The 24,979-nt window shown below is 37.9% G+C and overlaps 1 protein-coding gene across 2 annotated transcripts in view; it reads right to left on the reverse strand.

Annotated features, from left to right (window-relative positions):
- Positions 1-24,979, reverse strand: part of MAP3K21 (mitogen-activated protein kinase kinase kinase 21) — a 70,201-nt gene that overhangs the window by 41,106 nt on the left and 4,116 nt on the right. For both annotated transcript variants that reach the window (XM_036754735.1, XM_036754734.1), the window contains one exon: positions 8,960-9,140. In XM_036754735.1, coding sequence (XP_036610630.1) covers positions 8,960-9,140 — 181 coding nt within the window. The remainder of the gene's footprint in view (positions 1-8,959; positions 9,141-24,979) is intronic.

Raw genomic sequence — 24,979 nt, forward strand, 5'->3', positions numbered from 1 at the left:
AAACTGCATATTTGTTTTCAAATTTATACTCATCTAAACAGATGAGTGCCATCTAAATCTTTGTTTCTCATACACAAAAGTATTAATCTGATTTTATATTCCTTTGAATAAAGCCATAACCTACATTGAAGCTACAAAGCAGCCCAATACAGACCAACTTTTGAGATTCCTGCTTTAAATAGTCCATTATGATTCTGAACAACCTCATTTATATTCTCCCTTAAATAGTCCTCTTGAATCTAAAACTTCTGTATGTATTCTGGTATTATGGCCTTCATAACTACACAATTAACTTAAAATTAGATAATAGATTGTTTCATTATTCTTTAAAATTACTCTTCAAAACTGAATTTGTACCAATTACAGTGGATCTATACCTGAGAATATCTAATTCTGCAAAGTGAAGTGCTGTCTGAAGATACTTTGCAGGTAGACGTTGTTTAACAAATCAGGCATTTGTTTTTTTTTTCAATTACACATAAAGACAAATTATAACATTTGTTTTTTTTTTTAATTTTGAGTTCCAAATTTTCTCCTTTCCTTCCTCCCTTCCCCTTTCCTTAAGACAGTAACCAATTTGATATAGGTTACATATGTGCAATCATGTAAGACATATTTCCACATTAGTCATGTGAGAAAGAAGAAACAGACCATGAAGAAAAAAAATCATGAAAAAAAATAAAGTGAAAATCGTATGTTTCAATCTGCATTCAGACTCCATCAGTTCTTTTTCTGGATGTGAATAGTATTTTTCCTCTTGAGTCCTTTGGAACTTGTCTCAGAACACTGTATTGCTGAGAATAGCTAAATCATTCATAGTTGATCATATAATACAACGTTGTTGCTACTGTGTAAAATGTCCTCCTGGTTCTGCTCAATTTACTTTGCATCAGTTCATTTAAGTCTATCATCCTGCTTGTCATTTCTTATAGCACAATACTATTCTGTTACATTCATAAACAAAAACTTGTTCAGCCATTCCCCAAATGATGGGCATCCCCTCAATTTCCAAATCCTTGCCACCACAAAAAGGCTGCTGTAAATATCTTTTGTACAAATAGGTCCTCTCCACCTTGCCTTTTTTTCTAAAATTTCTTTGGAATACAGACCTAGGTAGTTGCATTGCTGGATCAAGAGGTATGAACAGTGTGATTGCCTTTTAGGCATAGTTCCAAACTGATCTCCAGAAGTGACCCAGAATGGTTAGTCTACAACTCCAGCAACAATGCATTAGTGTCCCAATTTTGCCACATCCCCTGCAACAGTTATCAATTTCCTTTTCTGTCATATCAACCCACCCGATAAGTGCTATATGGTACCTTGCCGCCAACGGCCGTGGGGCCAGGCCACCAGAGGGAAAAAGGATGCTGCAGAGAGTGAAAAGAAGACATGGGCCAGGCGGAAGAATACAGCACAACTCCATTTATTAAGCTGAGGGAAAGGGCTTATATACTTTTTAGGCAAGCAGATCAACAAGTTCTAGTGCGAAACATTTGTTACATTGCGTGATTTCCTCATGCTCTGTTCCCTTTTTGCAGTAACAATATTGTGTTAACAGCCCACAGGTGGTGTTTAGCACGTGTGCCGAGGGGTTTTGGAGAGGCAAGAACAGGCTTCAGTAAAAACCTGGACTGTATCTTATCCCAGAATGGACTTTCTCAGAGCTGGCCCTCTACAGTCGAGTTGTTCTAATTTGCATTTCTCTAGACAAGTGATTTAAAGCATTTTTTCATATAACTATAGATAGCTTTGATTTCTTCATCTGAAAACTGCCTGTTCATGTGCTTTGACCATTTTATCAATTGGAGAATGACTTGTATTCTTACAAATTTGACTCAGTTCTTTATATATTTGAGAAATGATGCCTTTATCAGAGGCATCATTTCCAGCTTTCTACTTTCCTTCTAATCTTGGGAGCATTGGTTTTGTTTATGCAAAACCTTTTTAATTTAATTTAATCGAAATTATCCATTTTACATTTACTAATGCTATCTCTTGTTTGGTCAAAAATTCTTCCCTTCTACATAGATCTGATAGAAAAACTATTTCTTGCTCTTCTAATTTGCTTATGGTATCACCCTTTATGTCTAAATCATGTACCCGTTTTGACTTTATCTTGGTATATGGGGAATGTTGGTCTATATCTAGTTTCTGCCATGCTGCTTCCCAGAAGTTTTTGTCAAATACTGAGTTCCTGTCCCAGAAGTTGGGGTCTGTGGGTTTATCTAACACTAGATTACTATGGTCGTTTACTACTTTGTACTGTAACTAATCTATTCCCCTAATCCACAACTCTATTTCTGAGCCAGTACCAGATAATTTTGATGACTACCACTTAATAATATAGTTTTAGATCTGGTATGGCTAGTCCACCTTCCTTCACATTTTTTTTTCATTAATTCCTTTGACATTCTGGACCTTTTATTTTTCCAAATGACTTACTATTTTTTTACTTCTATAATTTTTTGGTAGTTTGATTGGTATGGCACTGAAAGAATAAATTAATTTAGGTAGAAATGTAATTATTATACTGGCTTGGCCTACCCCTGAACAGTATGTATTTTTCCAATTGTTTAGATCTGACTTTATTTACGTGAAAAGTATTTTGTAACTGTGTTCATACAGTTCCTGGGTTTGTCTTTGCAGGTAGACTCCCAAACATTTTATATTGTCTACAGTTATCTCTTGCTACTGGGCTTTGTTTGTAATGTGTAGAATGCTAATGATTTATGTGGGTTTATTTTATATTCTGCAACTTTGCTAAAGTCCTTCATTGTTTCAAGTAGTGTTTTAGTTGATTCACTGTGATACATCCTATCATCTACGAAGAATGCTAAGTTTTGTTTCCTCATTGTCTATTCTAATTCCTTCAATTTCTTTTTCTTCTCTTATTGCTAAAGCTAGCATTTCTAATACAATATTGAATAATAGTGGTGATAATGGACATCCTTGCTTCACCACTAATCTTACTAGGAATGCTTCTACCTTATCCCCATTATATAAAATGCTTGCTGATGGTTTTAGATAGTGCTTATCATTTCAAGGAAAACTCCACTTATTCTTATGCTTTGTAGTATTTTTAATAGGAATTAGTGCTGTATTTTGTCAAAAGCTTTTTCTGAATCTATTAAGATGATCATATGATTTTCTGTTAGTTTTGTTATTGATAGTCAATTATGCAGATAGTTTTCCTAATATTGAACAAGTACTGCACTCCTGGTATAAATTCCTCCTACTCGCAGCATATGATCCTTGTAATATATTGCTATAATCTTACTGGTATTTTATTTAAAATTTTTGCTTCAATATTCATTAGGAAAATTGGTCTGTAGTTTATTTTCTCTGTTTTAGCTCTTTAGTTTAGGTAATAGCAGCATATTTGCACTGTAAAAGGAATTTGGTAGGACTCCTTCTTTGCCAATTTTTCCCAAACAATTTATATTGTATCAGAATTAATTGTTCTTTAAAGGTCTGGTAGCATTTACTTGGGAACCATCTGGCCCTGGGGATTTTTTTCTTAGGGAGTTCATTGATAGCTTGTTCAAATTCTTTTTCTAAAAGGGGGTTATTTAAGTATTATGTTTCCTCTCCTATTAATCTAGGCAATTTATATTTTTGTAAATATTCACTGACTTCGCTTAAGACTGTCAGATTTATTGGCATATAATTGGGCAAAATAGCTCCTAATAATTGTTTTGATTTCATCTTCTTTGGTGGTAAATTTTCCCACTTTATTTTTGATACTGGTAATTTGGTTTTCTTCTTAATTTTTAAAATAACATTAACCAATGCTCTTCTTATTGGTTTGGTTTTTTTTTCCCTTAAAAGCAACTCCTAGTCATATTTATTAACTCAACAATTTTCTTACTTTCAATTTTATTAATCTTATTTTTGGTTTTCAGGATTTCCAATTTAGTGTTTAATTGGAGATTTTTAATTTGTTCTTTTTCTAGTTTCTTTTAGTTGCATGCTCAATTCATTGATCTGCTTTTTTTCTGTTTTATTGCTATAACAGTTTAGAGATATAAATTTTGCCCTAAGTACCGCTCTGGCTGCATCTCACAAGTTTTGGTACGCTGTCTCGTTGTTCTCTTTTATGAAATTATTGATTGTTTCTATAATTTGTTCTTTGACCCACTCATTCTTTAGGATTACTTAGTTTCCAATCAATTTTTAGCCTCTCTTTCCATGGCCCATTGTTACATGTAATTTATATTGCATCGCGATATGAAAAGGATGCATTTAATATTTCTGCCTTTCTACATCTTATTGTGGGGTTTTTCTGCCCTAATACATAGTCAAATTTTGTGGATGTAACATGTACCACTAAGAAAAAGGTATATTCTTTTCCATCTCCATTCAATTTTCTCCAGGGGTCTATCATATCTAACTTCTTCAAAATTCCATTCACCTCCCTAACTTTCTACTTGTTTATTTTGTGGTTACATTTACCTAGGTCTGAGAGGGGAAAGTTGAGGTCCCCCACTAGTATAATTTTACTGTCCTCTTGTAACTCACTTAACTTCTTCTTTAAGAATCTGGATGCTACAGCACTTGGTAAATCTATGTTTAACATTGATATTATTTCATTGTCTATGGTAACTTTTAGCAAGATGTAGTTTCCCTCCTTATCTCTTTCAATTAGATGTGTTTCTGCTTTTGCTTTGTCTGAAATCATGATTGCTACCCTGGTTTGTTTTTGTTTTTTGTTTTTTTTTTTCCAGCCGAAGCAGAACAGATTCTGCTCCAGGCCTTTAACTTTACTCTGTGTGTCCCTCGGCCTCAAGTGTGTTTCTTGTAAACAAGGTATTGTTGGATTCTGGTTTTTAATCCACTCTGTTATCTGCTTTGTTTCCATGAGTGAGTTCATCCCATTGACATTCGTAGACATGATTACTGCATATTTCCCTCCATCCTATTTTTCCTCCTGTTTATCCTTCTCTCTCCTTTCACCCTTTCCCTCTAAACCAGTGTTTTCCTTCTGACCATAGCTTCCCCCAATCTGCGTTCCATCCTATCAGCCACTATCCTATCCCCTCTTCCCCAACAGGGCAAGATAGATTTCTATACCTAACCGAACATGTATGTTATTTCCTCTTTCAGCCAGTTCTGATGAGAGTAACGTTCAAGCAATGCCCCTTGCCCCACCTCCCACTTTCCCCTCCCTCCATCGTAACAGGACTTTCATAATACCCCATTCTACCTCTACCTTCCTTCTGCTCCAGTGTAGTTCTCTTTCTTACCCCTTATGGGGGGGGGCGGGGCAGAGAATACCATCCAATCAAAGTCACCTTATTGGTACACCCTCAATCTATGTATACTCCCAACTGCAAACAGTTACACAGTTCTTAAGAGTAGCAAGTATCCTCTTCCCATGTAGGGATGTACATATTTTTAGCCATATTGAATTACCTTTTATACTTCTATTGAGTCCTGTATTTGAAGATCATTTTTTTAAAAACAGTATTTTATTTTTCCCCCAATTACATGTCAAGGCAATTTTTAGCATTCATGTTTACAAGATTACGAGTTCCAAATTTTTCTCCCTCCTCTCTCCTCTTCCTAAAATGGTAGGCAATTTGATATAGGTTAATACATGTGCTATCATGTAAAACATATTTCCATATTAATCATAGTTGTAAAAGAAGAAATAGATCAAAAGGAAAAAAAACATGAAAAAGAATAAAGTAAGTGAAAAAAGTATGCTTCGATCTGCACTCATAGTCCGTCAGTTCTCTATCTGGATGTGGACAGCATTTTCTATCAGGAGTCTTTTAGAATTGTCTTGGATCATTTTGTTGCTGAGAAGAGCTGTCATTCATAGTTGATCGCACAGTGTTGCTGATATGATGTACATCGTTTTCCTGGTTCTGCTCATTTCATTTTGTATCAATTCAAACAAATCTTTCCAGGTATTTCTGAAATCTGCCTGCTCATCATTTCTTATTGTACAATAGTATTCCATTACAGCCATATACCACAGCTTTTTTTTAGAAATTTCCCAATTGATGGGCATCTCTTCGATATCCAGTATTTCACCACCACCACAAAAGATAATTTCTTGACGTCCAGGTCCTTTTTTTGATCATGGCTTTCAAGCAGTCCAACAATTTTTAAATTATCTCTCCTGATCTATTTTCTAAGCAGTTTTTCCAATGAGATATTTCACATTTTCTTCTATTTTTTCATTCTTTTGATTTTTTTTGATGTCTCATGGAGTCATTAGCTTCCACTTGTCTAACTCTGCCTTTTAAGGAGTTATTTTCTTCAATAATTTTTTAACATCTTTTCTCCATTTTTTGTGCTTTCTTTATCAAACTGTTGACTCTTTTTTCACTCTTGCATCATTCTCTTTCTCCAATTTTTCTTCCACCTCTCTTATTTTTAAAGTCCTTTTTGAGCTCTTCCAAAAGTTCTCTTTGGGCCTGAGACCAATTCTCATTTTTCCTGGAGGCTTTGAATTTAGGCATTTTAACAAAATTGTCCTTTTCTAAGTTTGTGTTTTGATCTTTCCTGTTACCATAACTTTTTGTGGTCAGGTTCTTTTTTGTTTGGTTAGTTTTTGCTCATTTTTCCCAGCCCATTTTGTTACTTTTAAAGTTGTACTCTGCTCCTAGGGTGGAGGGTGGTACTGTCCCAAGCTTCTTGTGCCAGGGGCTGCAGGCCCTAGCGGTTAGTCTGGTGTTATGCAGGTGATGCCTGATGCTGTGCTAGGGTAAGCAGGGTGCCTGGTGCTGTACTGAGACTTAAGGGGAGGGGAGGCACCCTGGGGCTCTGCCAGACCTGTGGGAGTAAGGAAGAGGGTGGACCCTGGTGCTGCTCCAGGGGCGGGGGTTGGCCTCTTGTCTACTGCTGCAATGGGGCCACAGGGCCTTAATTCACTGACCTGAGCTGGGGCTGAGGGTCTTCTGCTGGCTTGAGGAGGCAGGGCCTGCTGCTGGCATTCTGGGACAATGACTGCCTTGCATTGCGCTCCTCCTTTACCTGAGTGAGACCTTTCCTGCCAACCTTCCAAGTTCCAAGTTTCCAGTCCAAGATGGGCTGGAAAATTGTTTCATCCTGTCTTTCCTGAATTTGTTTGAAGGCGCTATCGTTGGAGGTGACTTTGGTAGAGTTCAGGTGATTTCCAGCTGACTATCTTGGCTCCCAGAAGTCCAAGGCAGTTCTTAAAAGCTATATGCATTTTATGCATTTGCCACTTAAAAGAGTCATGAAAAACCTTTTGTGAAGTGAATATTCATTCTCTTGTAAATTCTAACTAACTTAAAGTGAAGTGTACTGCTACTCTCTTTCAAGATGTCCCAACAGAATATCAAGTTCCAAATGTATGAAACTGAGCTCATGCTCTTATTCCTAAATCTACACTCCCTTTCAAGGTCACTATTTTTGTCTGTGGTACCATTTCCTCTTTCTTTCAAATTCAAAACCTCTGACTCTTTTCCTCTAAACCTCTTATCTAATCCATTACAAATTCATGCTGATAGAGCACTGTCTTCAGACTCAGGAATCATCTCAAGATGTGGACTCTCCTCTATCCATTTCCCCTTCTCTATTCTCATGGCTATTATCCTTGTACAAACTCTCATTACCAGCATCCCACACTACTGCAATAGCCTATTATTAGGTCTTTTCATTCTACTCTCCCATCTCCAAGGATAAGCACCTGGCATTTATATGCATTTTAAGGTCTGCAAAGCATTTTATTAACCATGTGATTTAAGTAGTATATATCCATTTTACAGATAAGGAAACTGAGGCTCTAAGAAATTGACTTGCCCATCATCACAGGGCTAGTGAGTCAAACAAAACACAAACTCTGGAACATTTTAATCCTACTCAAGGACTCCATTCATTATACCATGCTGCCCTTATATTTTATACAGCTACCAGATTAATATTCCTTGTGACTAGCCATAACGTATTACTGCCTGCTCTGCCGCAAACCCCAAAGACTGCCAAGACTTTTCCATCTGACTTACCGCTGAAACCTTCCATATGGGTAGTCTCCCCCATTAGAATATGAACCTTGAGAGCATGGATTGCCTTCCTTTTCTATTTGCATCCCCAGTGCTTTGCATATAATAAGTGCTTAATTCATTCATTAATTCCTCTCTGCTTAAAAGTCTCCAATGGTTCCTTCTGTTGCCTGACATTTAAGGCTCTCCTATAAATGGCCCCATCCTACCATATAAGCTTTAGAGTATGCTACTCATGTACTCCTTTCCATATACTCTGTTTTCTGGCTAAATGGACTTTTTGCCCCAATCCTATATACCACACACTTGCTCATTTGCTTTTGACCACGCAAATATTTCTAAATGATGCTTGTAAAAATAGAGTTTAAGATTAATTCAAAGACAACTCCTTTGAGAAAATCTTAACTCATTCTCCTAGTCAGTAATGGCCTTCTTCCTTGGATTTCTCAGAAAATTCTATCTCTTTAAGGTATATAGGTGTTATAGTTATTTGTAAAGATCATATTTCCTTGTAAAGATCATAAACCTCCATAAGATACAGATAATGTTTCATCTAAACTTTGCATCTTCCTCAACACAGAGTTTTGTACATAGTAGATGCTTTTATTTATTTGAATTTATTGAACTAAACCAAATTCAATTTGGGAACTTGCACTTTATGATGATGAGACACTCAAGACAGAGTCTCATTCATCATGAGCAAACCTACAATTTGGAAAAACACCACATGCACTAAACAATAAGACTGAACCAACAAGTAGAGATTTTCTGAAAATAAAAACCTCAAGTTATTTATTCTGGTCTATTTTTAAATTGGCTTAAAAGTTTACATAGAAACATCATAAACAGAAAGCATTCTCAGAAAAGAACTTTTTTGTGTGTGCTTAAAGCTACTGGATACATTAACATCTTCCTTCCATAAAAGCACAGCAACTAACTTTCACAGAGCTGTTTGCAAAAGCCAAATGTATACGGGTACTTACCTCCAGATATCACTTCCTTTAGAGAACAAGGATGACTTGATGACTTCGGGTGCCATCCACGCATACGTACCAGCCGCACTCATTTTGGTTGTTCTATGCCATTCCCTAGCCAGACCAAAATCTGTAATCTTCAACGTTTTATTGCAGATGTCGTCATGCTCTATCTTCTCAAGCAGTAAAACTGCAAAGAGCACACAAAAATGGGGAGATTTCAATATGCCAATAAAATTATCAAATACGCTTTGACATTTTAAATCTCCCTCTCTATTAGCTACTTCACATTTGCTTAGCGTTCACAAATCATAAATTTATGTGTGTGTGTGTGTGTGTGTGTGTATCTGTGTGTGTATAAATTTCCTTGGTTCCTCCACCTCGTGAAGCTACTATCTACCTCATTTCTACTCTTCCTTTCAAAGACAAACATCCTTTGGGTACCTCTCCCCCAATAACACCCTAGAACAAGTTAATAAGACGCAGCCCCCTAAGCAATCTTCCACAAAACAGCCCACCAGGCCTAGAAAATGGGTACTATTACGAGTCACCACTGAGGGTGTCAAAAATTCTCGCACAGCACCACCCCATTCCTAGGTTTTCTTTCCTTCGCCTCCAAAAACTATTACCATGAAATCTACCGCTACTGTGCTCCCATTCTGCCTTCTGGCTTCCCTCCTGCTCAGGATCAAAGGCAGCAAAAATGCTAGTGGTGGTTATCTACGCACTCAGGTCATTGTGACTTTTTGTTTTGTTTTTTTTTAAACATCTCAACCCTTGCCCTCATGCTGACGGATTTCAATATCCATGTCCATGTTACCTCAACTACACTAGCTTCTCAGTTCACCAGCCTCAACTCTTATAACTTATACCTTCACTTCAACTTAGCCATACACAGGGGTGGCAATGCCTTTGATTTCTTCCATGATCCCAAACTCTGACATTCCTATATCTGACCACAACCTATTATTCTGCCTCTCCCTGTACCTCGCCCCTCCTAAAACTATCTCCTAAATACAAATTAGTCACTTTACCTCTTCCTGCTTTCCCAATCTACATCTCTGACCCAGCCTTAAAATCCTTCAATCTCGCTCTCCTCCAGTAGCAATCTCTACCCTTGAATCTCTTTCCCCTAGTCTTATATCCATTCGCCCCCTTTCCTAACTTCTATATCTTCTCACCTATTTGGGTGTTGTTGCTGAACTCAAGGAGGAGAAAATCACATAACCATGTTGACTAAATCCACTACAAACTTATGTTATCTAATATCAACTGAGCCTTCAGAGCTGCATAGCAATGCTTTTATTATATAGTCCTGATTGACTCACAATCCACTTAGCATTCTCAATAGAAGAGGTTCTCCGCTGCCTTACTGGAAAATTAGGGCATCTGTCACAAGCAACCTTTTCTACCCAAATATTCTATACTTCAAATACTCTCAACACCCCCCACTCTCCTGCCATGGGACCGAGATACATTAAAGAGTGTAAACTTACCCAACCCACAATTTCCAAGTGGCTTTAGAATAAAACATATTTCACATCTCATCCAGCCCTCCTGTCATCTTCTCTATCACTATTTAACTTTTCACCATTTGGAAGAGCATCCTCTAGATTTGGACTTCCAGTAACCAAGCCCCCATTCTCTGATGAATTAAAGTACTCACCTTTGAAACTCTCACCCTGAGGCTGAGCAGTCTTGATTGGAACTTGCTAACTCAACTAAAGCTCTCTATCTAGCTGGTCCCAGACTAAACCATTCACATCCCATCCAGACATTCACTTGAACCATCTTGCCATAAGCCCAACTGCCACTTGAGCCCATTCCTCTCTCCTCTTTTTTCCACTTCTTGCTTTGGGAACAGTAATTAATAAATTCAGTACTACCATTGCTCCAGGAAGGGGGAGTCAATTAATTGCTCTATAGATCAAATCATCATCTCTATGATTCCCATGCCACACCTCCCTTCTTTGCCACCACTCCCCGATGTGTTTTCTTCAGTTATTAGAATGTAAGCTCCTTAAGGACAGAATTCAGGTCTCACGTTTGTATTTGTATTCCTAGCACTAGCACACTACCTGGTATGTAGTCAATGCTTAATAAATGCCTTTTCATTCATTCAATTCTTTGCCCAAGTCTTACAAAGAGAAAGTCAATCACTCTACCTTTGCACTTGATTCTATCTCTTCTTGTCTATGTCTGTGTCCTGTGAAAGCTTGTCTCCTTAATCACCCCTTCTCCCTAATTTTCAGTCTCTATTTCCCTACTGGCTTCTTCTCTACTTACTACAAAGATGCCCACACTCCCCCTAAAAATATTCATTTGATCATGCCATCTACTTAAGCTATCACCTACAGCTCTCCTCCTTTTCACAACTAAACTCCTATAAAAAAGCTCCTTCTATTTATTGGCTCCAATTCTTCACTGCTCATTCACTTCTCAACCCTTTGCAATTTGACTTTTGACTATTCTACTCAATTAAAACTGTTCTGTCCAAGGTTAAAAAGATATCTCAATTGCTAAATCCAATGGCCATTTCTCAACTCTCATCTTTCTTGACTTTTCTGTAGCTTCTGACAATGTAGAGCACACACCCTCCTCCTGAATACTGGATTTTCCTGACACTGCTTTCTCCTACTTCTCTTCCTATATAGCTGGTTGCTCCTCCTCAGTGTCTGGGCTGGATTATCACCCATCTTCCAACTCCTTTATGGAGGTATACTCCAGGGCTCTGTTCTGGGCCCTATTTTCTCCTTTTTTAAAAACATCTCAACCCTTGCCATTATACTTAAGGGGTTTCAATATCCATGTCCACTTTACCTCAAGTACACCCTTTCTTACATCATAAGCACTCATGAGTTCAATTATTTCTATGCAGGTGACTCCCAAATCTATTTATCCAGACCTAAACCCTCTCTTGTGTTCCAGTCCTTCATCTCCAACTAACTGCTGGACATTTCCATCTCAAGATATCCAAAACAGAGTGCTTTATCCTTTTTCCAAAATCTGCCCCTCGTACTAATTTATTTCTGTCAAGGGCATCACCATTCTTCTAGTCCTCTGGGTCCACAGCCTTGCAACCACCCTTGATTCTTTCTTCTCCCATCACCAAGTTTAATTAAGTTTACCTCCACACATATTTATCCTCTTCTTTATCACAAACAAGATCAGGAAAGTCTTCATCATCTTTCAACTTTACTGCTACCAAATGCCACCTAACCAGCCTTTCTGCCCCCAGCCTCTTTCCCAACCCCCAATCCAGCCACCAGCTCCTAAATTCATACTCCTAAAAACCAGATCAGAGCACATTACTCCTTCCCGACTCCCAGCCCCAATGGTTCCCTTATATCTCCAAAATAAAACAGAAACTACTCTTTTGGAGCCAAATTATGAAGAGCTAGCTTTCTATTTCTAGACTGTATTCACATTATCTCCCTTTGCATGTATTAGGTTCCAGTCAAACTGGCCTGCTTGCTATTACCCATATATAACCTGCCACCTCCCACTTCTGTACCTTTGCACAAGTGGTTCCCCATGCCAGGAATGTCATTCCTCTTCAACTCCACCATTGGCCATAGTGAGCTCCATTCTAAGCTCAGCTCAAGTGCTACCTTCTTCATCAGACCTTTCCTAATCTTTCCAGTTGTTAGAGCTACCTCCTCCCTAATTATTCTGTAATACATATTGTATTTACTTATCAATGTATATGTTATGCTTCTCCCTCTTCAAGGTAAATGTAAGCTCCTTCAGGTCAAGGACCATTTCATTGCTGGTCTTTGTATCCTTGTACCTGACAATGCCTGGAACATAGCAAATAAGTAATAAATATCTGTTGAACTGACTTGAGAAAGTAATCTATACTTGATACTTCTATTCATGCCACAATATTCTATCACCTGGCTTACATTCTCCCCCCACCCCCAACTCTACTAAATGTACTCTCTTAAGGGATGTCTAATAATTGCCTTATTGCCAAACACAAAGGCCTTTGCTTAGTATTCCATCTATTTAACATCTCTGCCATTTTCGATACTGTAGACTAGAGGTGTCAAACTCCCCATGGGCCACAAGCAAGACTGAAATGTAATTGGGCAATGCTTAACAAAATTTTTTGAACTATAACAAAACAAAAATAACGTTCATGTATGGTTTTCTAAGTTAATATGCAACCTGCAGGGATCTGTTTCTGTTTGAGTTTAACATTGCTGCAGATTATTCCCTTTTTTTCTGAGTATAATCTCTTTTCCCAGAGTATACACACTATCCTCTCTTAGTTCTCTTCTTAACTCTTTAATCACTCTTCTCCTGACCACTTAATATGCTACTACCCAAGGTTCTGACATCAAACTTCTTTTTCTCTCTAAATTTACCTTAGCTATAAAGTTGTTCCCATGGGATCAATTATCATTTCCAAACAGAAAAATATAAAATCTATACCATTAGGCCTGACTTTTCTTCTAAGCTTTAAAAACCCAATCTGAAACTACTTACAAACATGGCCAATACAGAATTTACCACATTTGTATCCGTCTGTTCACCCTTACAGACTTCTCTATTTGCCAATAACAGCACCATTTACCTGATCATCTATGTTCTAAACATTGGTGTTATGTTTAATTTTCTTCCTTCATGCTCCACATATAATCAGTTGTTAAGGCTTATAATATCCATTTCTCTTCCTTTTACTCCTACTGCTACTATCAATCTAGTACTGGTCCTCATCAGTAGCTACCCAAATTATTTCAAAAGCCTCCTGCTTTTCCCACCAATTTCCCCCAACACTATCCCAATGTCGCACAAAATGGTGGCTTTACTTGACTATGGCATAAGACATGGCAAAAATAAAACTTTGGTGAAAAAGGCATCACTGAAATAAGCCAGTAACACCAGACCCTTACCACCATTTTTACCCTGCTGCCAAAGTGACAGATGCGCAAGTACACCACAATCATTTGATTTGGGCTTTAAAGGATGAGAAGAACTTCAATGGGTAAAAAAGAGGAAAGGATGACATTCCAGACTTAGAGAACAACACAAATAAAGGAATGGATGTAGGAAAAAATAAGATTTATTCAGGAGACAAGGGATGTCTAGTATAGGCCAAGCAAAGAATGCATAGATACAAGTGGTATGTAATAATAAGGCTACAAAGATAGAGTGGATCATACTGTGGAAGTCATGAATCACAGGCAAAGAGAAAACTAATGAAAAGCTGTAAGCAATGGACTGACATTCCACTCAACTGAACAATTAAAACAAATTAACAAATATTAAGCACCAGAGATACAAAGACAAAAGTTTAAAAAAAATTCCTGCCCCAAGGACCTTACATTCTATTGGGAGGGATGAATAAATTATAAGATAATTTGAGGAAGGACTGAACACTAACAAATCCGGGAATCAATAAAAGTTCTGAGTTTGAAGTAGCACCAAGGATCCTTAAAATTAGAGGTAAGGAAGGAGTGCTATCCAGGTATGGGTGACAGGCTATGCAATGGCACAGAGGGAGAAAATAAAATGTCAAAATCAAGGAACAACAAACAGACCACTGTGTCTAGAATTTAGAGTGCATAAAGGGGAGCAATATAGGGAGATATTACCACATCCTTTGAGAATGGAAATACACAAAACTGCCTTTTGAGAATCTATCTTCTAAACCATACACACAAGCCCACTAAACTTATTCTTGTGCATTTTGTTACCTTGGCAGCAGGATATGGGCAGGGGGGAGCTACTGCTAATGATCTACCTTAATGGTTCTTTTTTCTCTAAGGGACAAGATTGGAATAGAAGAGGAAAGACTAGGCAGGAAGTTATTGAAAAAGTCTGAGGAACTGCTTACGTAAAAGGGAAAATAATGGGAATGGAGTGGAGAGAATGTTTTCATTGGCAACATGTCAAATGAGTGAACTACACACATTCTCCCCCTTTGTTCAACACCTCCTCACTTATAAATTTTCACAATCAGTATTCTCTCACCATCATAAAGTTTCAATCACTAAGTTGAAAGGTCTTTATTTCGGTTCTTTTTGTAATTGCTCTCCGTATCTTGACACTGTTGCTTTACCTTCATGAAATTCTTTATCCCTACCTTCTGTGATATTAGACTATCCTGCTTCTTCTATTAATGGAACTATTAATAGAGAGATAATTCTCTCTGACTATCTTGGCAGCATTTCTTCCTTGCCTATAAATGTAGATGTTCCTAAAGCCTCATTCCTCTGCCAGTTGCTTTCCTCTCTCATTCTTTTTACTCAGAGACTACACTTCTTGTGGTTTTAAACTACTGGCTCAGTAAATGACTGAAGTTTAAGTGGCCAACCCTAACCTCTCTCCCCAAGTTTCAGTCCCAAGTCTCCAACATATCTCTACCAAGTATTTCCACTTATAAATCCCACCAAGACATTAAACTAAATAGGTCTAAAACTGAAATCATTTTACCTATAAAACCAGCCCTCTATCACTTTCCCATTCTTACTAATGACACAATTCTTCCCAGTTATTCAGATATGAAAGTTGTCTTGACTATTCCCTTGCTTCCTCCTATCCAGCCATCTAGTTCTATCAGCTCCTCAAAAGTTTCTCTTACATTCATTTCTTCTGCCATTTTCATAGCCACCAACCTTTGCAACTTCATCTCCCACTAATCCAGCAACACAAATACTCCATTCAAGTCCAGCTGATGTAGTATTGCTGAATCTTGACAATCTACCTCGTCCAGGCCTACCCATTGTAAGTCATGGCATCACCTTCCTAGTGCCATGGTCCTCTTTGAGAATGAAGGACAAATAACAACCAGCATCCAATATGCAATATTACTTTTTAATAAACGTTTTTTTTCCCCACCAAACAAAATTAAATCCGAACTGGTATCTTTTCACATAGGATTCTTACATTTTCCAAACCATTATCTCATCTAATTCTCAGTCAACAAGCACTTCTTAAGTACTGATTATGTGCCAGGCACAGAGCTAAGCAGTGAGGAGATAAAAAAAAAAAGGTTAAAAAACAGATCCTGCCCTGACTGATGAAGATTTCTCACTGGGGGAGTCTGGTGAGTGGGCAACCCCCTGGTGGAGCCTGCAGGGGTGCCTCCTTTGGGAGTGGTGGTCAAATCAAACACTGGCCCATTATACTTGCCCCTTGGCACAGAGTACATTTCAGCCATCTTCCTCCAGCCCACAAAGAGCTCACATCCCAGTGGGGGAGACAACGTGCAAACAGGGGTAGCTTGGTGGAGCATTGGATAGAGCACAAGGCCTGGAGTCAGGAAGACCTAAATTTAAATGTGGCCTCTGATACTTACTAGCTGGGTAATCCTGGGCAAGTCACTTAACCCTGTCTGTCTCAGTTCCTCATCTGTAAAATAAGCTGGAGAAGTAAATGGCAAACCACTCCAGCACCTTTGCCAAGTACCAACTGCAATGACTGAACAACAGCAAATGTACAAATAACTATGTATATCCAAGATATAATGTAAAGGAAAGGGTGCAGAAGGTCAGATGTGAACTGCACTGTGAAGGAAGCCAGTGAAACTAAGAGGTAAAAGTGAGGAGGAAAAACATTCATTCCAGGTATGGGGAAAAGCCAGTACAAAAGCATGTAGGGAATATTATCAAATAAGACACTAAAACTAGTACAATATAAATGAAAGCCCACTGAATTTGGGATCAGAAAATATGAATACTACCTGTGTGGTGCTGGATCTTGAACCAGATGGTCTTTTAAATACTACATTATCCCCTCACCTCAAAATCCAATGAGGATTTTACATTACTGAAAACTCTGCAGTATTACTTCCCACCTTCTTCTGTGAAATAGATCTGGCAATGTTAGACAGCATAAAAACCATAGGAGAATTAGAGATTGGAAAGAAAACAAGCAAAAAACTGAGAAGCACTGATACTTGAACATTAAAAGCAAATTTTATTCCCCAGCAAAAATTGCTAGAACAGCATAGAGTCAAAGCAGAAGCAAATGTGTTTTTTAAACATCTTTGAATGACCCGTTGTTTTAAAATATACCTTCTTTTCTCTGAGATACAAAGTTTCCATACAGGCTGGGCTTCAATACTTTATACTAACCCTGTTCCTCTGAAAAGTTAAAATAACAAATTAAAAGTTATGCCTCTAGAATAGTATGAAAGGCCTATTGTTTTGGATTCTGTTGTAAATGTGTTGAAAATTCCTGACATTCCTTATCTTTTGGGTCATGTGACTGAAACCAAAAAATAGCCAGTCTTACAACAGGTAATGTAATTGGGCACCCTTCCAGGTTTCATTCTGTGAAAGGACATTAGGTTACAGCAGACTTCCACTTCCCGTCATTAAAGCAAGAAGAATGACCGAATATTAGTTACCCACCAAAACTATAATGTACAAACTAGTTAAAATGAGTTTGTTGCTCCCAGAGATTGGAAATTCTTGTGAGTTAGTAACCTAGCAACTCCTGCTTGACCATCCTTTTGTGCTAACTTCTGCTAAGATATTTAACCCTCATTAGCTTCATTCTTTAACAATTGGCCTTTACAACCTTGTACTTAGCCTATTTATTCAACCACTGGTTACTAAGTATTTTTATTCTTTTAGAAGTCTGGAAATGTAAAAGAAGCCAAATAATTTGCAGTAGGTACATAATGCTGCATGAAAAGATTTTAGCTTATCACAGATCACTTTATTAACATCTAAGAACCTTTTTCATTAAAAAAATAAAATTGGTTTTGTACGAATTAATAATTAACTAGCATAATCTTACCTAAAAATCTTAAGAAAAATGCAGAACAACAATTTCAAGAAAAGCGACAATACACAAGAACAAATACAGTAACCAAGACCATCCTTGTCCAGGGCTGTCTCAACTTCTAAAATAAACCATATGATCCAGTGATTATTATGCCATCTCTCCACACAAAGAGAACTTAAATTTTCTAATTTTATCCAAAGATACAGAATGTATTCTTTCTATTCTTTCCTAACTACTCCCACTTCAACCATCATTTTACAGTTGAGGAAACTAAGACAGAAGTTAAGTGACTAGCCTAGGGTCACATAACTAAAGCACTTGAGATTAGATTTGAAGTCAGATCTTCTGCTCCAGGTCCTATGCTCTATCCAGTACACCAACTAGCTGCCTGTAAAACTTTTCATATAGTATTTATCACATATTGTCCATTTTCCTAGACATTTGGGTACAAGTTTCTTCTCTACTATGATATACAGACCTGAGGGTAGGGATCAGATCTTTCTTTAACTCTTTATTCCAAGCAGTACCTAACAATGCCATATATATGTGTATGTCTCTGTGTGTGTCTGTGTGTGTGTGTGTATACACACATGCATCCTATACATATATACTCACTTAAACTTATACACACATATTATATATGTCATATATCATACAGATGCATGTACAGATATATAAAATCTAACAAGCTGTGTCATGTATGTATTCTAGTATGTACATATTACACATCACATATTATATAATATATACACATCATATATGCATATGTGTAATACATCTGGCCATATATAAAACATGTAATATATGGCATATGCTTTATATGTGTCATACATATATTATTCATATGCTATGAATATGCATATGCAGTGCTTTGTAAATATTTGTGGAATTAATGAACAAATAGTTTGAAAAGCTTATGGAGAACAGGGGTATTACTAACTATATTTATTTAAAGTATTACTTTAATTTCATACAAGAGGAAAAGCTTCTGGAAATGAAAGGTAAAGGTAGTGACACATGTGGATCTAAATAGAATATAAAGAATTATAGAAATAAGTTGAACATTGCATTGCTTAGTTTTCATGACAAAGTCCAGATCTGCCTCCCTAAGACAATTCAGTATTTTAAGATTCACACATTAAAGTACAAGTATAAAGGAATTCTTCTACAATTCTCTACCCAATAGATCACTGAGTTGAAGGGTAGAAGTCTCCTACAATGATTAATCACCAAAAGCTTTAACACAGCATTGAACCTGATGATCTAGCAAAATCTTCAGAAGTAATGAGCTATACAACTTAAATTATTAAAAATAGAAATTAAATTTAAAAAACCAGTAAATGAGGTCTTTTACCAATAATCTTTTTTAAAGCATATCTAAAAATGAACTGCAGCAGTGAAACAGTTACCAAAGCAATTTAGAATGTATTCCCCTTCCCCCCAACTTATCAGTCTAAAGTTAAAAGTAAACCTGCCAAAGCACACAGATCCCAGCAGCCATGAAAAGAACAAAGCACAAGACTGTGCTGCTAACAATCCTGGCTGGACCGAATCAACCCCAGCTATGATCTTTAATCAAAAGCAGTCCTTTTATAAGGAGACTGCAGAGTAAGGGTGGTAGAAGGTTAAGTGTATATATGATAAGAGGAAGACTATATTTGAAAGGGTTATTAGTATTATATTTTTCACTAAAGACTTCAAGGAAATGAGTTCCAAAGTTTGGCAAAAAGAAACGATGAAAACTTTAAAATTCTTTCTTATTTCTGCACAATATAAAAACAATTCCTGAGAAATTATAAAACAACAAACAAACAACAACAACAACAAACCCTTTATAAGGGGAGGTGGGGTAACATACAGAGAAGAGTTTTTTTTTTTATTTATGAAGCTCACTCACTCAGGAATGATTTGAATTTCACACTTCTTTTCATTCTCAATAGGTACCCTTCCTTCTCCCTAGGTACTAAAGTGGTCAGAAGGAGCAAGGAGAAAAGGTAAAGAGCCTAAAATGAATCACAAATTTTTTAGGTTTCAAAGATCTCAGAGGCCACCTAGCTCACATCTCAACTTAAGCCTAAATTCCCTTTTATAGTATGCCCAGTCTCTGCCTTAAGACTTCCAGTGAAAATTGTCTCATTCCATCCTGAGGTAGCTAATTTCATATGATCATGGATTTAGAGCAGGCTCTTTCCCCAAGTCAAATCAACTTCTCTAAACCTTCACCTATCAATTCTATTTCCCTTCTCCAGGGCCAAGCAGAATAAGTCTAGCTTTTGTTTCTACATGCCAACTCTTCAAAAATTTTAGCATAAGAAATAATGACTTTCTTCTCCTCCCCGACCAAAAAATCATCTCTTCTCACCTTTACTTCACAATGCTCATATGGCATGGCTATGAGTCCTCTCACCAACCTGATCATTTTCCCCTAGAGGCCCTCAAGGTTAATTAGTCCTTCCTGAAATGTGGCACCCAGAAATGGGCTTCATATATTGACTGACTAGGGGAGAATACATTGGAACTAGCATCTCCCTTGTACTGGACATTATACTTCTACTAAGGCATCTGAGCATTGGGCTAGCTTTTCTGGCTGACACAGGACACTGGTTCTAACAACTCAAAGATACTGTCATTCTAGAAACATTGCCTTTCATCAAATATAGTTAAAAGGTGAATTATTTTGAACCAAAATGTAAGACTTTAAATTATCCCCATTAAATTTCATCTTGAGAAGATGGCTGATGTATCCTCTTGAGCTGGTTGGTCAATAGCCTGTTGGCCTTGGAGTTAGGAATGGTTGAACCTAAATCCCACCTTTGATGTGTGGGGGCCTTATACCAGTCTCTCAGTTATCTGCAGGCAACTCTTTAAGACAATGAGACAATTTGCATCAATGGAGGGAGTTTTCTCCATCAGATTAAGCCTACTCAGAAGAAGCCATAGGTTCAGATCTCCCACCCCACCCCCAAAAATTAAACATCAGATTTACTATCTCCTCTCAGTTGGTTTAGATCTTTCCCAATACCAATTCTTCCAGGACTCCAATCATCTGAAAGTTTGATGAGCATGCCTAGTTGATTAGCTAAATGACTGGCCATTTAACCCCTTTGATATCTCACCTTCACTCCGGCCATGGTTAGAATGAGGATACTTATACCTATTCCAGCTACTTCACAAGTTTGTCGCAAGAATCAAAAGGGATAATATAAGCAAAGCACTTCCAAAAATTTAAAGTACTATATAAACATCATACGTTTAGCCATGTCATTGATAAAAACATTGAACAGAACAGGGTCAAAGACAGAGAGCCCTGAGACACATTAATAGAAAGCTCCCAATAGATATCATTAGTCCCCTCTCTTTGGGTCCTATTGGTCTTACTAGTTCTGATTCCCTTCCATTACCCCTCACCTAGCTTCCAGGTTGCAGTTTTTCAGCTGCTCTAAGGAAACGCTACTTTGGTTTACCTTGATGCTGCTCAGACACAATTTCATGTTCCCATTCAAGACTCTGTGTTCTTTCCTACATTTTGAAATGTTCTCTTCCCACTCCCCCACCCAAATACTCACCTAGTAAAATCCTTCAAAGCCCAAGTGACCTGAAGATTTTAACCAGCTGTTTAAAGTGAAATGTTCATTACTATTATGACTAGAATCTGTGTCTATGATTTGTAGAATGGGTTTACTACTAAAAACAGGGTTAGGAGTGAGAAATGGTAAAGAGTAGCTTCAAAGAGTATGCTTCACTGACACTACCACCACCCTGGTGCAGGGTCTTATCACTTCACACCTGGGCTATTGCAATAGTCTGTTGGTCTCCCTGCCATATTCTTTCCCCATTCCAGTAGATTGATCACTTAGCTTTTCCTTCTCCTGTCTCCTAGTATTTTCAGTGGTTGTCCTAACGTGTGGAATTTCCCTCTTCATCTCCACCACCTAACTTCTCTGGTTTTCTTCAAGTCCCAGCTAAAATCCCACTTTCTACAGCAGGGTCTACAAACTAAGGACTATGAACTAAATCCCTTACATCCTGCCTGAAGCTAATCATGGATTTTACATTTTTAAATAAAGTTTTATCCTATTTAGAGGACCCTGTTCTACAGGAAGTTTTCCCTGATCCCCTTAATTCTACTGCCTTCCTTCTATTTATTATTCCTAATTTATATTCTATCTAGCTTGTTTGTAGAGTTGTTTGTATGTTGTCTCCCCATTGGATTGTGAGCTTCCTGGGGGCAGGGATTGGCTTCTCCCTTTCTTTGTGTCCCCATCACTTGGTAGAGTAGTCACCTAATAAATATTTATTGACTAAATGTTTCAGAACTGTATGTTATTGGCCAAAAGGTGTGGCCCATGAAAGAAAATAGGCAGAATACCACTGGCAAATCAGAGAATAAAAGAATCACCTGACTTTGGAGAAATAACACCCAAGAATTTTTTTTTAACTTTTACTCCTAGTCTCTCCTGAATTCCTGCCAATTGCATATTTCAAAATGGATGTCCCACAGACAACTCAAACTCAACAAATCTAAAACAGAAAACTCATTATCTTTTCTTCAAAACCCACCTGTCTAATCTAACTCCTCTATTTCTATGCAGGGCACCACCACCTTACCAGTCACACAGGTTCAAAACCTGTGTGTTATTTCTGACTCTTTCTCCCTCCACATAGCTACTACGTCTCACATCTACTCCATTCTCTACTCACCTGGCCCAGCCCAAGTCAGGCCCTCCTGACTACTGACTCCAAATCGATCTCCTGCCCCAAGTCTTCTCTCCTCCACTCCAATTCACTCACCATGAGGCTGCTAAAATGATTTTCCTAAAGCTCAGAACTAACCAAGTCACTCCCCTAACAAACTCCAGAGGCTTCTACTATCTTTAGGTTCAAATATAAATTCATTTGTTATTTATAGTCCTTCACAACTTGGGCCCAACCTTTCCAACCTTGTTAAACATTATTCTCCCTCCCACTCTCTATGGCCCAGCCAAACTGGCCTTTTTGTTCCTCTCACACAACACTCCTCCTGTCTCCATTCCTAGCTGAACCCATGCCTAGAGTGCACTCCCACATGACCTACACCTCTTGGGATCCCATTTCTTTCAAAACTCATCTCAAGCACCCCTTTCTACAAGAAGCCTTTCCTGATTCCTCTCCCACCTACTAGTGCCTTCTCTTACAAAATTAACACTTATTTTGTGTATATACATACGTATGTATATGGTGTCTTGCCACACAGAATGTCCTTGAGGACTACTGCTGTTCCATTTTTGTCCTTAGGGCCTAGCACACTCCTAGAACATAGTAGGTGCTCAATAAGTGCTTGTTGATTATTTTATGTTAATTTTTAAAATACTTTGTTGTAAATTATAAACTTACAATTGAAAGTAAAATCACAACTATTTAATGTCATACAATAAATGCTCTGAAATCTGGGTACCACATTTTAGGAAGAGATCTGATAATCTAGAACAGGACTGTCCAAAATGTGGCCTACCTACAAGCATAGAAATTTACATAAATGCTTTAGTAAATGAAGCCAAGCTACCACAGAACTCTCACTAAAATGGCAAATAAAAATATAGTGTCTATTGTTTCAATAAAAACCTAATGCTGGACAGCCCTGATCTAGAATGTACAGCAAAGAAAAACAAATTGGTGAAATGCCTTAAAATCATGGTTTATGTAGATCTGTAGAAAGAACTAGAGAACAGAAAACTTAAGTGGAAAGGGAAGACATCACAAGCCATGTTTAAGTAAGGGGGCTATCAAGCAGAAGAATGGTTAAATCTGTTCTGTTTGGCCTCATTGGCCAGAATTAGGAAAAGGGACCAAAGTTGTAGAATGGCATATTGAGACTTGATGGAACGAAAAGTTCCTAACAAAGAAAACTATAAAAAGAATGAAATGGTCTACATTAGCACATAGTGATTTCCCATTCACTATAGGTTTTCAAGTAATCACTAGATGACCACTTTTGGATGAATAAAGGAATGAATCAAAAAATATTTCTTGAGTATTCACAATGTGCAAAGCACTGTTCTAAGTGTTGAATATGTGGCTGATGGACACTTTTATTCATTTATGAGTTGGATTAGATGTCCTCTAAAGTGCCTTCCAGCACAAGATTATATAATTCTACTGACTTTATCCAGATTCTGTTAAATCCTTACCTGAAGTGATCATTCACCCTAAACACTTAACTTCCCTATTACTGTAAAGGGCAGCACCACCCTCCCATCTTTTAGACCTGAAACCTATGTGTCATCCTCAACTCCTCACTATCTCCCTGACATCAGATCTTTTGCTAAGGTCTGTCCATTTCATCTTTGCAAAATCTCTCAACTATGTCCCCTTGTCTCCTCTGACACTGCCACCGCTTTGGTACAGGAAATAACCTGCTGATAAGGTCTCCCAGCTTCATGTTTCTCCCCCTTCCAACCACACAACCACCAAAGTAATTTTCCTAAAGCACAAGTCTAACCCATACTGCAGGTGGTGGAAATATTTCCTTCCCCAACCCAATTCACCTTCTCAAATCTCAAGCGGTTCTCTCTCCTAGCTGGGAACCTTGCCTCATGTTTCACTGAAAAAACTGAAGACATTTGCTGAGAGTTCCCTCTTCTCCCCTGTTCCTCATCTCATATCACTCAGATGCTTTGTACCACTATTTCCTGTTCCCATTTCACATACAGAGGTGGCCCTTCTTCTTAAAGACAAACCCTGCTATGTGCACAAGTAATCCCATTCAATTCTGTCTTCTCCAGCAGATTGCGCCTATGTCATCCCCACTCTCACTAATCTTCAATTGCTCCCAGTCTGTTATCTCTTCCCCAGTGCCTTCAAATATGCCCATGTCTCCCTAATCCTCAAAAAACTCACTTGAAGTGCCCATCCCCACTTGCTATCATCCTATCTATAACTTTCCTCTCTTTTATGGGTAAACCACTTGAGAAGGTCCTTCACTTCTGTTCCTCTCACTCTCTTAACTCTCTGCAATCTGGTTTCTGACTTCATCATTAAACCCAAACAGCTCACTCCAAAATTACCAATGATCCAATAGCCATTTCTCAAACCTCACCTTTCTTGTGTAGCCTCTGACATTGACAGTTATCCTCTTCTCCTTCACACTCTCTTCTCTTTAGGTTTTTAAGACAATGCTACTTCCTGTCTTTCCTCCTAGCTACAGGACAGCTCCTTCTCAGTTCTGTTTAATGGATTTTCATCCACATCACTTCCTTAAACACTGGGAGTCCTCCCTGCTGCTCACTCCTGGGTCTCTTTTCTTTTCTT

Source organism: Trichosurus vulpecula, chromosome 4 (assembly GCF_011100635.1).
Source record: "Trichosurus vulpecula isolate mTriVul1 chromosome 4, mTriVul1.pri, whole genome shotgun sequence".
Taxonomy (NCBI): Eukaryota; Metazoa; Chordata; class Mammalia; order Diprotodontia; family Phalangeridae; genus Trichosurus; species Trichosurus vulpecula.